Genomic DNA, 14,484 nt, shown 5'->3' on the forward strand with positions numbered 1-14,484 from the left:
CAGGATATAAGAATCACATGTGAATACTCCCCACTGCCAAAGGCCATGATTCAGAGTAGAATATAAGAAAATGTTTTTCATGACAGGTTTACTAGGGAATATTTGATAATCTGAAAACAATAATACATCAGACTATCTCCCTAATTAATAGCATAAGCATATAAAGCCAACATGAAACTCTGAGGGGGAAAAATAAGAACACACAGTCAAGAAAAGATTATGAAGTCTTGGTCCAAAAGCAAGAACACCCCCAGGTCCTCAGCTCATCAAAAACACAACAGAGGCCAAATTATGTGAGCGCAATCCAGCCCTTCAAGGTCAGTGAGCCCGGAGTGAAGTTTAACTTTCATTCTGACCTTCTTCTGTGAGACACCGGCTCTTCCAATCTCAATAGAAATCAGGCCATTCTTCGGCCATTCTTCCTTGCCTAGGGTCGTTAGTGAGCCTGGTATCTACAACCCAGCCAACTTTGCACAAAAACCACAGTTTAGATGGAAAATCACTTTGGGTTTCTGGCTCATCAGCAAAACTGCACATCTAATTAGCTCAACAATTGGTCCCTGTGATAAAATCAGCCAGTTTTATGTTCAAATAACTGCTCCGTGCTAAGCAATACTGTCACTCTAAACTTCACATATAAAGTTGCTGAAGAAGCTGGTTCCTAGGAGGTCACTGGGGGGCAAACTGACGAAGACTATCAAATTAGTACCCAAGTCAATGTTTACTAGTTACGACATAGGGGACTCACCAGAGCTCAAATAAGGTAAATTGCCAGAATGTAGTGACAGGGCCAGAAAAGCCAGCTCTATAGGGGAAAATAGTCTGCAGGCATAAAACGCATGGAAGGAGTCATCTGAGAACCTCCCCACTCTTAGAAATAAACCTAAATGTTTAAAATTACAGAATCCTACGCCCTAATCTAGGATTGTTAAGAAATGACCCTTCCTATTGAATATCTCTGTTGTTTCAGGAATTTGTTCAGGTCACCCTGGGGAGAAAATATAGACTTCTTCCTGTCCTTCTCTCACCTACTGAGGCAGCTGGTGATATCTGAGACTCTCTCCCACTCTGTGTGATCATTACCTTTTTAAGGTAAAGGTAAAAGCACAAATCAACTTCTTTATGGTACAGAAGCTAATTATTTCATCTCTCACAGGCATGTTGAATTAGTGATTTCGTGTGTGTGTGTGTGTGTGTGTACATTATCAATTATACCAACTGAATGGACAGTTGGTTAGAAATCTATACAAGTTTCAAGTTTTAAAATAAGAGATATATAAATGAATATAATTTTGCATAAAGATATACATATACCACAGCAAACATACCCATTTAATCTATGTATGCATTAAATAAATATAGTCAAGAGATATAAAAATGACTTCATTATGTAAAGTGCTTTAAACAGTGATTAGCATGTAGTAAGTATGCAGTTGGTACTGTTGTTGCTGTCCTATTATTACCTTCATCATTATTTAGCTACATACACTATATATAAATATGTTATGTAAACTACATACATAACTGTACGTTATATAACTATGTAATTGTAGCAGGATTCCTGCTGAAAATTAAACTTGTGTCTCTCTTTCTCTGCTGTAACGGAGGTGCCAGAAAGTCACTGAATCTTGGCAAACCAGTCTCAGGACATTGTAGTCAGCTGCCTGTCCCGTGTTGGGAAAAGGACCCCTGCAGCTCATCACATGCACCAGCGCAGATCCTCTTGGCCTCACCTTTTTCTCCCCCACCCTATTTCCCTGCAGTGCCCAGCTCTGCATAGACTAGAATTAGCTTTACGGAAGCACAACCCTGCAACACTTCACCTCACACCTATGCCATGTGTGTCTTGCCTCCTGCCTCCTGCCAGAGGGACACAGTATCCTGAGCCCACACATGTGCAAACCAGAAGTGGGAGATGGCATCCAATGGTCATATGCTTCCCTTCTTCCCCCAGAATGACTAGTCATTTCATAAGGACCAAACAACCGGTTAGCAATAGCAGTAGCAGGGACCAACCTGAGTTGGTTCTCCTCCTTTGCTTTTCCACTCCCCCTTCCCTGTTCTCCTGCTCCATGGCACTGCATGCTGCAATAAATCTTCACACACAAACCTTTGTCCTAGAATCTGCTCTCTATGACACCCAGACTAAGATAAAAATCACAGTAGTCACCCATGTGCCAGCATGCAATCAGCCCTCCCACTCCCAGGCTGATGACACAGTCAGACACTTTGTTCTTTTCTTTCTGAAAAGGAAAATTAGTTGATCCCTTGTGGTATAGATGTGAAAAGGGGGAATGGGACAGTAGTTCCTAGTGCTCAAGGTGGGGATAGAGGATAAGTCCTGAGCCAGGGCTTCTGGGTGAAGGACACGGGGGAGTGGCCGTGTTGGGAATAAGCAAGTTTTCTGCACTAGACTGAGCTCAGCCAGGGGTCCCCCAGGCTATGGCTTTCAGTGCCAGCTCCCTCCAGTGGTGCCTAGAAAGTGGACCCTCATGCTGTGCATCTCCAGAAGGGGAAGGAGAGCAGTCCCAAAGCAGCCCTCTGACGGCAATGAGGACTTGTGCCCCGTGACAGTCTGTGTTCTAGGCAGTAAGCCCACATAGGAGTAAAATGCTTGAAATCCTGAGTCTCCCAGCTGGGGAGCCAGGCTCATATGCTCCCTGCTTCACGTGGAATCCGAGATGTGACAGTATTTGTTCTGTGAATCCATGATAAAACAGATACATGTGCTTATGTTAACAGCAATGAATATCTGGATGGTGGGGGCACAGGCATATTTATGCAAAAAAGACCCTACTTTAAAAAAACAAGCAAAAATATATATGAATGTATATATTTAATTTCCATATGCTTAGGTACAGAACCCCAAAGAGTATTTGGCTAGAAAATTATCTAGAATATAAGAGTCACATTCTCCAAATCTCAAAAAATAATGGATTAAACAGTTCATTAATATTTAATATCTAAATTTTATTTCATATATATATCCATTGTATAAAATCAATGTGGGTTCCACTTAACGCTAAAAGTAAGACATTATATTGGGGTAGAAACCAGAAAACTAGGTGTAAGCCAGCCTCTTCAACATCACATGGAAGGCACTGACCTTCTGCACCTAAAATTTTCATTGTGAACACCAAATCATTTTGAGATATTCTGGAGAGAAACTAACATCCTTCCAAAGTGTCTTAGTATTGCTATATTATAGGACTGTGAATCTTTACAATACGCAATTCATATATAGCATCAATCATAGGTAACTTTAAGTTTTAACTACTAAGATTGTCTTTACAATTAAATAGAAATCATTTTTAAGTTATTGCTTGGGGCTGATTCTGAACCCAGAACAATGTCCTGCCAGGTACAGATATTTCCCAGCCCATCTCTCAGATGTTGGTGTTTCTCAGGCCAAGGCCTTCTCCTCTCAGCTCATCACTTTCCTCAGTGAATCTATCAGCAACTTGGGTTTCATTTACTAAGTATAAATAAACTCCAAATAATAATAAGGGCTGCCATTTGTTGAGCACTTACTATGCGGTAGGCCCTGCAGCTTCCAAGCATTAAACCAGTTTATAGTCATAACCACCCTCCCTGCAAGGCAGGAACAGCCCACTTCTTCTAGCAATCACTTGGATGCCCATATCATGGGTAGCTCAAATGCCACATTTCCAAACTTAACTTACTTTCCCCACAAATTTGTCTATGCTCCTCCTTAACATCATACAAATCATCACTGTCCAGAAACGTGTAAGTCCCTCTGGACTCCTCCCTCTCATATATTCTCCACTCCAAGAGAATTTGAGTTCTACTTCATAAGTATCCCTTCATTCTATTCATACTTTTATCTTCTAGACAAAGCTCCCATCATTTCTGGCCTGGAGATCTGCAACGGCCACCCAACCATCTCTTTGCATCTAGTCCTATTTTTTTTTTTTTCTAATTCTGGCTATTCTACTAACTTAAAAGTTATGACACTGGGCATCTAAAATATGGGGGTAATAATGAGGTCTCCCATCCTTATAGGCTGCTTGAGTAAATACAATATGTGGCATCTAAGTGTTAGGCGCTTAATGAAATCTTAGCTTAGCTGACATATAAATTGAGATAATTTGATGCTAGAGGCTACACGTAATCAGAAAGATCATGATGAAAAGGGATGTGAGAAAGAATACTTTAGAATTAAAAGTTTTTTAGGATATAAATATAAGTATACTTAAATTACTCTAAAACTTAGCAGCTTAAAACAACACAGCTTAGTTAGGTGCCCCTAGCCTGCTGTCTTTCATTAGGTTGCAAACTGTTAGCTGGGGTTGCAATCCCATCTGAAAGCCTGCCTGAGGCTGAGGGGCTTCCAAGCTCACACAGTGGTTCATGGAGGCCTTCGCCTACTGCCACGTGAGCCTTTGCTCAGGGCTGCCTGACTACACGGCTGCTGGTTGGCCCTTGGGAAAGTGATACAAGGGGCAGTGAGAGAGAAAAGGCCCCAAGATGTAAGTCACAATCTTTTTTTAAATATATTTTATTGATATTTTATAGAGAGGAAGGGAGAAGGATGGAGAGAGTTAGAAACATGGATGAGAGAGCAACATCAATCAGCTGCCTCCTGAACACCTCCTACCTTGGGGATGTGCCCGAAACCAAGGTACATGCCAGAATCGAACCTGGGACCTTTCAGTCCACAGGCTAATGCTCTAGCTACTGAACCAAACCGGTCAGGGCTGTAAGTCACAATCTTTAATAAACTCATCTCAGAGGTGCTATCCCATCACTTCTGTTATTGGGTAGAAGTGAGTCATTAAATCTAATCCATACTCAGAGATAGGGGATTACACACAGCCAGAGACTACTGAGGGCCATCCTAGAGGCTGCTTACTAGTACCACCCAGGTAGACATCACACCTTACAGGGACGAGGGGGTGTGCTGAGGAATAAGTGGGGCCTGTCAGCATCTCCTTTAGCCCTCTCTGCTTTTGGAGTTACATTGAGTTGCATGTCCTGCTAATTCTTCATCAGTAGATACACTCTTATCCCTGCCTCCTCCTCACTGCCACCCCTTCCGAATGGGAGACAGGTTGGAGAACTCACACATTCTTGGGAAGTGTTGCATATCAGACTATTTACATAATTCTAAAATAGATCAGCATTACAGTAGCTACCGCTCTGTTGTTAAATGTGAATCCAAATCAGGGGAATTGGGAAGAGTGGGTGAAAAAGGTGAAGGGATTAAGAAGTGCAAATTGGTAATTATGGAACAGTCACAGAAATGTAAACTACAGCATAGGGAATATAGTTAATAATATTGTAATAACTATGTATGGGGCCCCATGCATACTTGAAATGTCGGGAGGACCACTCTGTAAAGTACATGATTGTCTAATCATTATACTGTACATATGAAACAAAGACAATTATATTGAATGTAAATTGTAATAAAAAAAACTTTAAAAATTTAATTAAAAATAAAGTGGAATAAGAATAACTATAAAAAAAACCAACAATGATTAAAATTTAAGCATCATGAAGTTCTAAAAATTAAAGCAACTCAACTTATTATTATTATTATTATTTTTAATCCTCAATGGAAAAGGATATTTTTCCATTGATTTTTAATGAGTGGAAGGAAGGAGGAGAGACAGAAAGAGAGAAACATCAATGTGAGAGAGACACACTGATTGGTTGCCTCCCACACAGGCTCCACAGGGGCTGGGCCTGCAACTGAGGTGCATGCCTTTACCAGAATCGAACCTGGGACCCTTCAGTCAATGGGCAGATGCTCTACCCACTGAGCAAAACTGGCTAGGGTAACTCAACTTATTATTATTTTTTTTAATTAAATCTCTATTGGAGGAGATTTAAAAACACAACACAAGTTAATAGTGAAAACAATTATTTTATGATACAATGTCCATATTTCTGAGAAGTATTTTTTTTTTTTACTATATTTCAGTCTACTGTTACAAGCAAGACGCAGAGCATTACAGGTTAAATGTGTGTAGAGACAGGGAGAAAAGGGCTGTCTACCAGCCCAAGGGAGAGGCCCTGAGCAGATCCTTCCCCACAGGCCCCAGAAGGAACCAACCCTGCTGACACCTTGATTTCAGATTTCCAGCCTCCAAAATCATGAGACAATAAATACACTTCTGTTGTTCAAGCCACCCAGTCTGGTTCTTTGTGATGGCAGTCAGAACAAACAAATACAGCAAGAAAAAAGAAAAAGAGAAATTCAGAGAGAGAGAGGAAGTGCAGGGCAAAGAGAGCAGGAGAAAGACTTGTTGATTTTAAAGAGAAATGCATAAGGGCCTATTATTAAAATCTCATTTAACACATTTATGGAGTAGAGTGGCTCTATTCCAAGAGGCTTACAGAAATTTCAAAAAAAGCATACAAACAGAACCCAGAGCCAGGTGAAAAGAGCTGTGTTGGGGCCACACCTGGCAGGGGCAGGTGCCAGAGCCCAGGAGCGACAGAAGAGCTTACCTTCTGGTAGTCCTCTTTGGATCGCAGGGCCGCCTCCATGTGCGTGGCGGAGGTCGGATAGATGGCTGAGCGGTACTGAGAGCCATGGTCATTGCCTTGGCGCATGCCTGGGGGCATTGAAAGCAGAGGATTACTGGAGTGATTGGACAGCAAGGCCACGGCCACATGGTCTCTATGACTCATGTGCCAAGCACTTCTTTTAATTTTATCTTGCCACCTCCCTTCTTAAATAAGAATAAAATATATCTGTTTTGCTTTGCCTAGCTCACTTATGACACACATCTTTGAACCTAGATAAATTTATCACAGGTCTTGGATCATAGTAGATGCTCTCTAAGTATGTATTTTTCTATGCAGATACTTAAATCATCACTGAGTCCATTTATCACTTACAAAGCTCTGTGATGCACATTATTCCTTTGACTCCTAATGAGACTCCTTCTATGGCAGGTATTGGTGTCCCTCACTTAGCAGTTAAGGAAATGTGGTGATGTGCATGTCAGGGCCTGGAAGGAACATTGCTTGGCATGTGAGAGGTGCCTGTAAGTGACACAGTAACTAATGCTCAGCCTATGATCATACACCTAAGCAAAACAAAAACAAACAAATAAAACCCCTGGGACTTAATGTTGGCCAGTGCACTTTTCACCCTGTCACAGCTGCTAGGATGTAGATGGTGGTCGATTTCAACTGAGTCATTTAGTCCTCAAAGATAAATAGACAAAGGCTTAATATGGATCCCCTACTGATCTCTATACTGCTGTCTGAATGAACTTCACATGTTTACCGCATCATTCAAGAATCAGTGTCAGTTTTAACAAATGCCCCAAAACTCCAACAGAAGAGTCAACCTTCCAAAAGAAACCAGTTCCGTATCTCAAACTTGATCCACAATCATATCACCTGGGGATGATTCCATAGGTCTGAGTGAGCCTGAAATTCCGCATTTCTAAATTGCTCAGGGGTGGTGCAGGGTTACCAGATGCAACTTTGGGTAGCAAGGATTTAGCGTTTGCCCAGATATCTTCAAGATTCCTTTATAACCTTTCAGTGACATTTTTAATTCCAGCAATGTGGTGAGGAAAACTTGGATCTTCTACACTACATTTTCCCAAGTATGGCGTTGTCAAGGCTCCTTCCACCCCACCTGTCATATACACACCTTTTACAGAACTCCTGTTCTTTTAGATTTTTTAAGTTGATGATTTATTTTTAGAGAGAAAGAGGAAACGAGAGGGAGAGAGGCAGAGAAGCATCAATGTGAGAGGGAGATATCAATCGGCTTTCTCCTGTATGCCCTCTACTGAAGATGGAGCCTGAAACGCGGGTATGTGCCCTGACCGGGAATCAAATCAGTGACTTTTTGGCGCATGGGATGATGCCCAACCAACTGAACCACAGTGGGCAGAAATCCTTTTCAATCTTTAAGACTTAGTTCAAGCATCTTCTCTCTGGAAAACCTTCCCTGGTCACACCTCACATGACAGTCACAGACTCCTTTAGGCTCCCTCAGGCCTTGCAGGTCCCTCCCCTAGAGGTTTTATCACGCTGCATTGGTATCACGTGGTCATCCCTCTTTCTCTTCTGAGGGCATATTACAGCCATAGTACCTGATATACCCTCAGCCAGGGGGATATACTTCCTCTAATATTTGTTGCATGAAGAATATATGCATTCATACCTTGTGATCTGGGGCCCTGCAATCAATACTGGAGGGCTCTGTCACATTTACTTTGTAAATGTAAATGCAAATTCAAACATAAATGAAATAGTCTTTCTTAGGAGCTATGGGGGGGGAAAAAAACTACAAATGAGCTACTATGTTTCATCTTAGAGGTAAGGGCAGGAGTTAAAGACACCAAAGGCTCATTATGGCAGTTAATGGATGGGCAAGCTAGAACTCATGCTCACAACTGCAGGCCCCAAACAGAGGGTTAAGTGGTAACAAAACAGTGCGACAAAGATGGTGGCGATCACAGCCAATAAGAAGGGAATATGTAAATTGATGTGACAAGGCGAGAGGCAGAATGCGGCTCTGGCCCAGTGAAGACAGAAAGGTGGCTCCAGGCTGGAGCAAAGGTGGTGCCGGCCGCCAGGAGAAGGCCTATTCTTGCATGAATCTTCATATATTGGGCCTCTAGTACAATATATACGTATTGTTACAGAATAAATATTACTTTTAGTGCATACTCTGTAAATATTATTAGATGGACAATATTATTTATTAAGCACCTAATATGTACCAAGTACTATTCCAGGTACTAAGGACACAGCAATGAATAAAAGCACACCCTCTCCTCGCAAAGCTCACATTTTAGTGGAACCTAAGAGATTGTGTAGATATATGTTCCAAAGTGATATTCTGATGACATTTTCACTTCACCTTCCTCAGTTTTACCTCCTTCACTGACGAACAGGGCTTTCTTGAATAGCTACTTTCCATCCTTTTTGCATGAAGACATTATGGTAGTGACATTATTCTCCACAAAAAAAAAAAAAAAATTGCAGAATGGTTGATTTTTGGTAAAATCTGATTCCTCCCATTTGAGTTGCAGAAAAGCAGGGTCTTCATGAAGAGTTGTTTAAATTTATTTAAATTTTTTTTTTAAAGAGAAATTAATATGTGAGTAAAAAAGAATCTGCAGGTATGACATTTCTATTTTCAACAAGTTTTGCTAAGATTCCATATGCCTTGTACAATGAAGAAAATAAATATCTGTACACCTTGTTGAAGTTCTTTGAATTATCATAGGAACCTGAGAAGTTGTTGCTTATGAATAAACTAGAGGCACGGGTGCATGAATTCATGCACGGGTGCAGTCTGGTTCGCTGGCTGGCCCTGCCCCCTGGTCAAACTCTGGTTGAACTCCCAGTCAAGGGGATAATTTGCATATTACTCTTTTATTATATAGAATAATGGCTTTTTATCAAACAAAATGGGAGTAATGGAGAATTATTCTAAGGAAACAGTATAATAATGGACTCTCCCACTAGTCATATTTTCACAAATAGTCTGATAGCGGAGTGCATAATGAAAGCCTTAAGCTCACATCTGTATTTAGCACTTCTCTTGTAGTGACATGACAACCTAAATCTGGAAAGTTTTATAAAATTGTGTGGTTGGAAAGAAAAGATGCACATGACTGTTGTGGTATGCAAGTATGCCCAATGACTTTTATAACTGGCAACTTATAATTTTTATTTTATCTTTTTTAATTTAATAAATCTTTATTGTTCAGATTATTACAGTAGTTTCTCCTTTTTCTCCCCATAGCTCCCCTCCACCTGGTTCTCACCTCACCCTCTGCCCTTATCTCCCCACACTGTCCTCATCCATAGGTATACAATTTTTGTCTGGTCTCTTCCTGCACCCCCCTATAGCCCTATCCCCTTGAGAATTATCAGTCCACTCCCTTTCTATGCCCTTGATTCTATTATATTCATCAGTTTATTCTGTTCCTCAGCTTTTTTATTCACTTAATTTTGGGGTTCACTTGTTGATAGATATATATTTGTTGTTCATAATTTTTATCTTTACTTTTTTCTTCTTCCTCTTCTTAAAGAATACCTTCAGCATTTCATATAATACTGGTTTGGTGATGATGAACTCCTTTAGCTTTTTTTATATTTATTTTTATTTATTTATTTATTTATTTATTTATTTTATTTATCTGTGAAGCTCTTTATCTGTCCTTCCATTCTGAAGATAACTTTGCTGGGTAGAGTAATCTTGGTTATAGGTTCTTGCTATTTATCACTTCTTCTGCGGCTCCCCTGAGTTTCCGCCTGACAGTCCAGATTCCCTCAGACTCGCCCGAACTGGGGTTCAGTGCAGTCAGAACTGGGGTTCAGGAGCTTCCAACTCCCCTTCATTAGGGAGAGCTAGCAGCAACCTCAGCAGTCAGTCTTCTCTGCATGCACTGGTACATGTGCCTCCAGACCCCTGCCCACTGCAGCTTCCCCGAATCTCTGAGTCTCTGTGTGCCCCTCTCTCTACATGACTGTCCAGACTCCCCCCATATGAGCCTGGGTCCATAGTGTTTCACCTGGAACTGGGGTTCAGTGCAATTGGAACTGGGGTTCAGTGCAGTCGGGGGCTTCCTTCCATCTCCTGCCAGAGAATTCCAGCCAGGCACTCAGCCACCCTTCCTCTCTGCCTGCATGTCTCCCTACATCAGTCCTTTGCAGCTCCTCTGATTTTCCGTGAGCTTTTTTCTTTCCTTCTGGTTGTAGAATTTCTACTCAGCCAGCTTTCCTGTGGTTCTGGATGATGTCTATTCTGTCTTTTAGTTGTAGTTTTGAAACTGTTGTGCGAGGCAGCAGTTTAGGTATTTATGTAAGCTGCCATCTTGGTTTCTCCGCAACTTAAAATTTTTAATCCCTTCACCCTTTTTGCCTACTCCCCAGTACCACTCCTATCTGGCTCCTATTAGTTTGTTCTTTGGATCTATGAGTTTGTTTCTGTTTTGTTTGTTCATTTACTTTGTTATTCAATTCCACCTATAAGTAAATTCTATGGTATTTGTCTTTCTCCATCTGACTTATTTCATTTAGCATAATACTCTCTACCTTCTGAATTGTTGTAAATGGCAGAATTTCATTCTTTTTATGGCCGAGTAATATTCCATTTATATATGTAGCACATTCTCTTTATCCATTGAATAAAATACCTAGGAATAAATTTAACCAAGGAGGTAAAAGACCTGTACTGAAAAACTATAAAACATCGAAGAAACTGAAGAAGATACAAATAAATGGAAGAATATTCTCTATTTTTTTTATTGGAAGCATTAATACCATTAAAATGTCCATACTAACCAAAGCAATATACAGATTTGATGCAATCTCTATCAAAATATCAATGGCATTTTTTTTCAAAGTGATGCACTTATATAAAAAACAATCCATGTATTATTTAAGTAATTAGCGGTTATATTACTGCTGCAATCCAGGACAGGGATTTATGAACCATACCCTGAAGCCACGATCCCTTGATTTAAATTCTAACTTGATCATCTGTTCATTTTAATACCATAATACTGATACAGCTCCCGTCACTGTTGCCCTTGTCTTCTCTGTGCAGATTTGGGGCATCCCCAATTCACTCTGGGCAGCCTTATATGGGAACAACATCATGGGCATTATCCATAGCTCTGATCCAGTCTCCCTGTACCTTTCCCTTTGCCCAAACCAACAGGGCTACTCCTCCAGTGGAAAGAAGGGAGTTATTCACACAGTGACAGCCACAACCTGCAGGCAGAAGTCTTACAATTTAAATTTACAGCCCTGACCTTCTGACCCTCTTTGATTTCTAATGAAACTAAAAGCTCCCCATGTCAGAAACAATATACACTCTCTTCCTGGTCACTCCAGCTAAACCCTTGTAGACAGGAGAGAAGATAAGAAAGTGCTAAACAGATACATACAGTAGGGGGTGGAGAAAAAACATCAATGTCTTGTTTAGATTCCTTGAATCTTAGGTTGTACTGGACAAGATATTAACTCTCTCTGTTCTACTCATGAATAAAAAATGTTAATTTGATTCAATTTCCCCCCATCAATGTGCATCCTAATGAGAAAGTATAATGTCTTAAAACAAAACCATACACTCATATTCACATACTTGCATATGTATTTGGTTAATTCCAATGCATATACCTTTCATTTCACTGATGAAGGGGCTTATTAAATGGATAGGAGCTTGAAATTTGGAAGCAGATGGTTCATTGGAAAATATGATTTGATGCTCAACAGACTGAAAATCCCATAGAACTATGGATTTTCTGTTCTTGTTATTTTTAATACATTGCATTTACAGATGTTTAGCATCATTAAACTTTTCACCATTGCTTTCAACCTCCATTGGTTTATGTTATGAATACAAAACAGTAATTCACATGTGAGGAAAACCTGTTTACTAAATCTCTTGTAAGAAGCCAAGGACTTAGAGCTATAAGACCTTGTTTTTAAGTCTGACTCTGCCACTGACATGCTTAATGCAGATTGCCTAATCTTTCTGAGTCTCAAACCTCCTTTGTAAAACAGGAATTATAAAGGCCTATGTAGTGAGTTTGTTGTGAGGAATAAATAAGATAAAACTTGGAAAGCACTTTTTAAACTATTATGTAGATGTCAAATACTTTTACTTGTACAACTTTTAATAATCTTAGCATATTTCAGAACTACTTTTGAAATGAAAATAACAAATAACATCATGCAAGACACTCTAGGAGTAGCCCTTGAAAAGCATTATTTGTATTATTCTCTCAGATATTCACACAACAGAGGTCACACAGATAAATCCAAAGAGAGGATAAAAATTTATTTTATGTGTATAGGTATGTACTATTTTAGTTTTAACTGTTTATTACATCTTTTTATAAGAATTACCTTTTAAATTTTAACCCTGCCAACATACAGCCCAATTCTTCATTTCAATGAAAAAAAACCTAAGAGCGTGAAAAAAATCTTCGAGTGAATTCTCCTACCCTGGCTCTTAGCCATGAAGAGTTTTCCCCTGGTTATCATTAGTGGTATCTGATCAGGTTTGGAAAAAAAAAAAAAATCAGGCCATTTGGCATTGTATCACTTGACCTCATACCACTGAAGTGCTAGAAAAGGAGAAAGAAAGATATGCAGAATGGTAGAAACAAACAAACAAACAAAAAATTAAAAATCATTGAAAAAATAGCTACAAAAGCCCACACTATTTTCTGGCCACCGCTTGCCTTCTTTCCTTCCTTCTACCTATCATCTATCCTTCACCTCTCAGGCAAGGTACCAGGTACTAGGATTCAGAAATAAGACAGCCTCACTTTTCAACTAGATCACCTTCCTAGGAAGTACAATAAGGTTAAGTAAATGAAAAGTAATAAGCCTAGAGGAGTGTTGGAGATGTATTTTAGTATGCTCAGGCTCCTATAATAAAATACCATTAACCCACAAACTCGTGATTTATCAACAACAGAAACTTATTTCTCACAGTTCCGAAGGCTGGAGGTCAAGATGCCAGACACTTTGGTGTATGGTAAGCAGCCTCTTCGTGGTTGCAGACTTTTTGCTGTCTCCCTGCTGTGTCCTCTCACGGCAGAAAGAGAGTGAACTGGCTTGTGGACCTCTGCGAAGGGCACTAATCCCATTTATGAAGTTGGAGCCCTCATGACCTACTTACCTCCCCAAGGCCCCACTTCCAAATACCATCACACTGGAAATTAAACTTTAACATATGAATTTTGGGGAGACACAAACATTGAGTCCATTAACAAGAGGTTATGGGGGGGATCTTTGATTGGGAAAATACAAGGTATCAGAGAAAAAAGTAGGTAAGTTCACGTGATCCGAGTGGAAGGGACCGAAGTCCTATAAGGTGGCAAAGAGGAAGTGACTCTTGTCTTGAAAGAGAAGTAGTTGGGGAGGGGGGGGAGAGACATTCTCCAGGAGGCCAACGGTAAGGATTATGGAACAGTGTGGTGCCTTCAGGGACATGATAGGAATCCATATTGTTTGCAAAAGCAGCAGCCTTGAGTTAGCATCTTCATCAAAACCCTGGGCTTATCTTCTCCAGTAAGCGTGAAGTCCAGAAGAGAAAACTAATACCTAGGAGCTGCTGGAAATGCAGGAAATGGTCCTGATAACCCACTTAATCACAAAATAAATGAGATATTTGACTGTTATAAATTGATCTAAGCAGCCTTTCAGTAGCTGTTCTCTAAAGGACAGAATTAACCAAAATCACATTTTGAGAAAGGTGAAAAATGTAATTGAAAGGCAGAGAATCCCTATTTGTCTTTCCGTTTTCTTCAAACAAATATGGTCTCTCCAGCATGAAGTATTCATATGGTGCCCACTGTGTGTCCAGCACAATGGAGGCTACAGAAGGATTGGGCTATATGCTTTGATCTCAAGAAATAGCCTGAAAAGCAGGGAGGGAGAGGAACAATTTCGAGCTTGACACTGTATTTACCTGTGCCCGGCCTTTGCCAATGCTTCTCATTTAATTCTCACATA

At 40.2% G+C, this 14,484-nt stretch overlaps 1 protein-coding gene across 6 annotated transcripts in view; it reads right to left on the bottom strand.

Moving 5' to 3' along the window:
* The window catches only part of MSRA (methionine sulfoxide reductase A), a 389,871-nt gene that overhangs the window by 133,679 nt on the left and 241,708 nt on the right, over positions 1–14,484 (bottom strand). For all 6 annotated transcript variants that reach the window (XM_084886494.1, XM_084886493.1, XM_084886495.1 and 3 more), the window contains one exon: positions 6,478–6,584. In XM_084886494.1, the coding sequence (XP_084742620.1) occupies positions 6,478–6,584 (107 nt within the window). The remainder of the gene's footprint in view (positions 1–6,477; positions 6,585–14,484) is intronic.

The sequence above is a fragment of the Pipistrellus hanaki genome (assembly GCF_964339955.1).
Source record: "Pipistrellus hanaki genome assembly, chromosome: 5".
Taxonomy (NCBI): domain Eukaryota; kingdom Metazoa; phylum Chordata; class Mammalia; order Chiroptera; family Vespertilionidae; genus Pipistrellus; species Pipistrellus hanaki.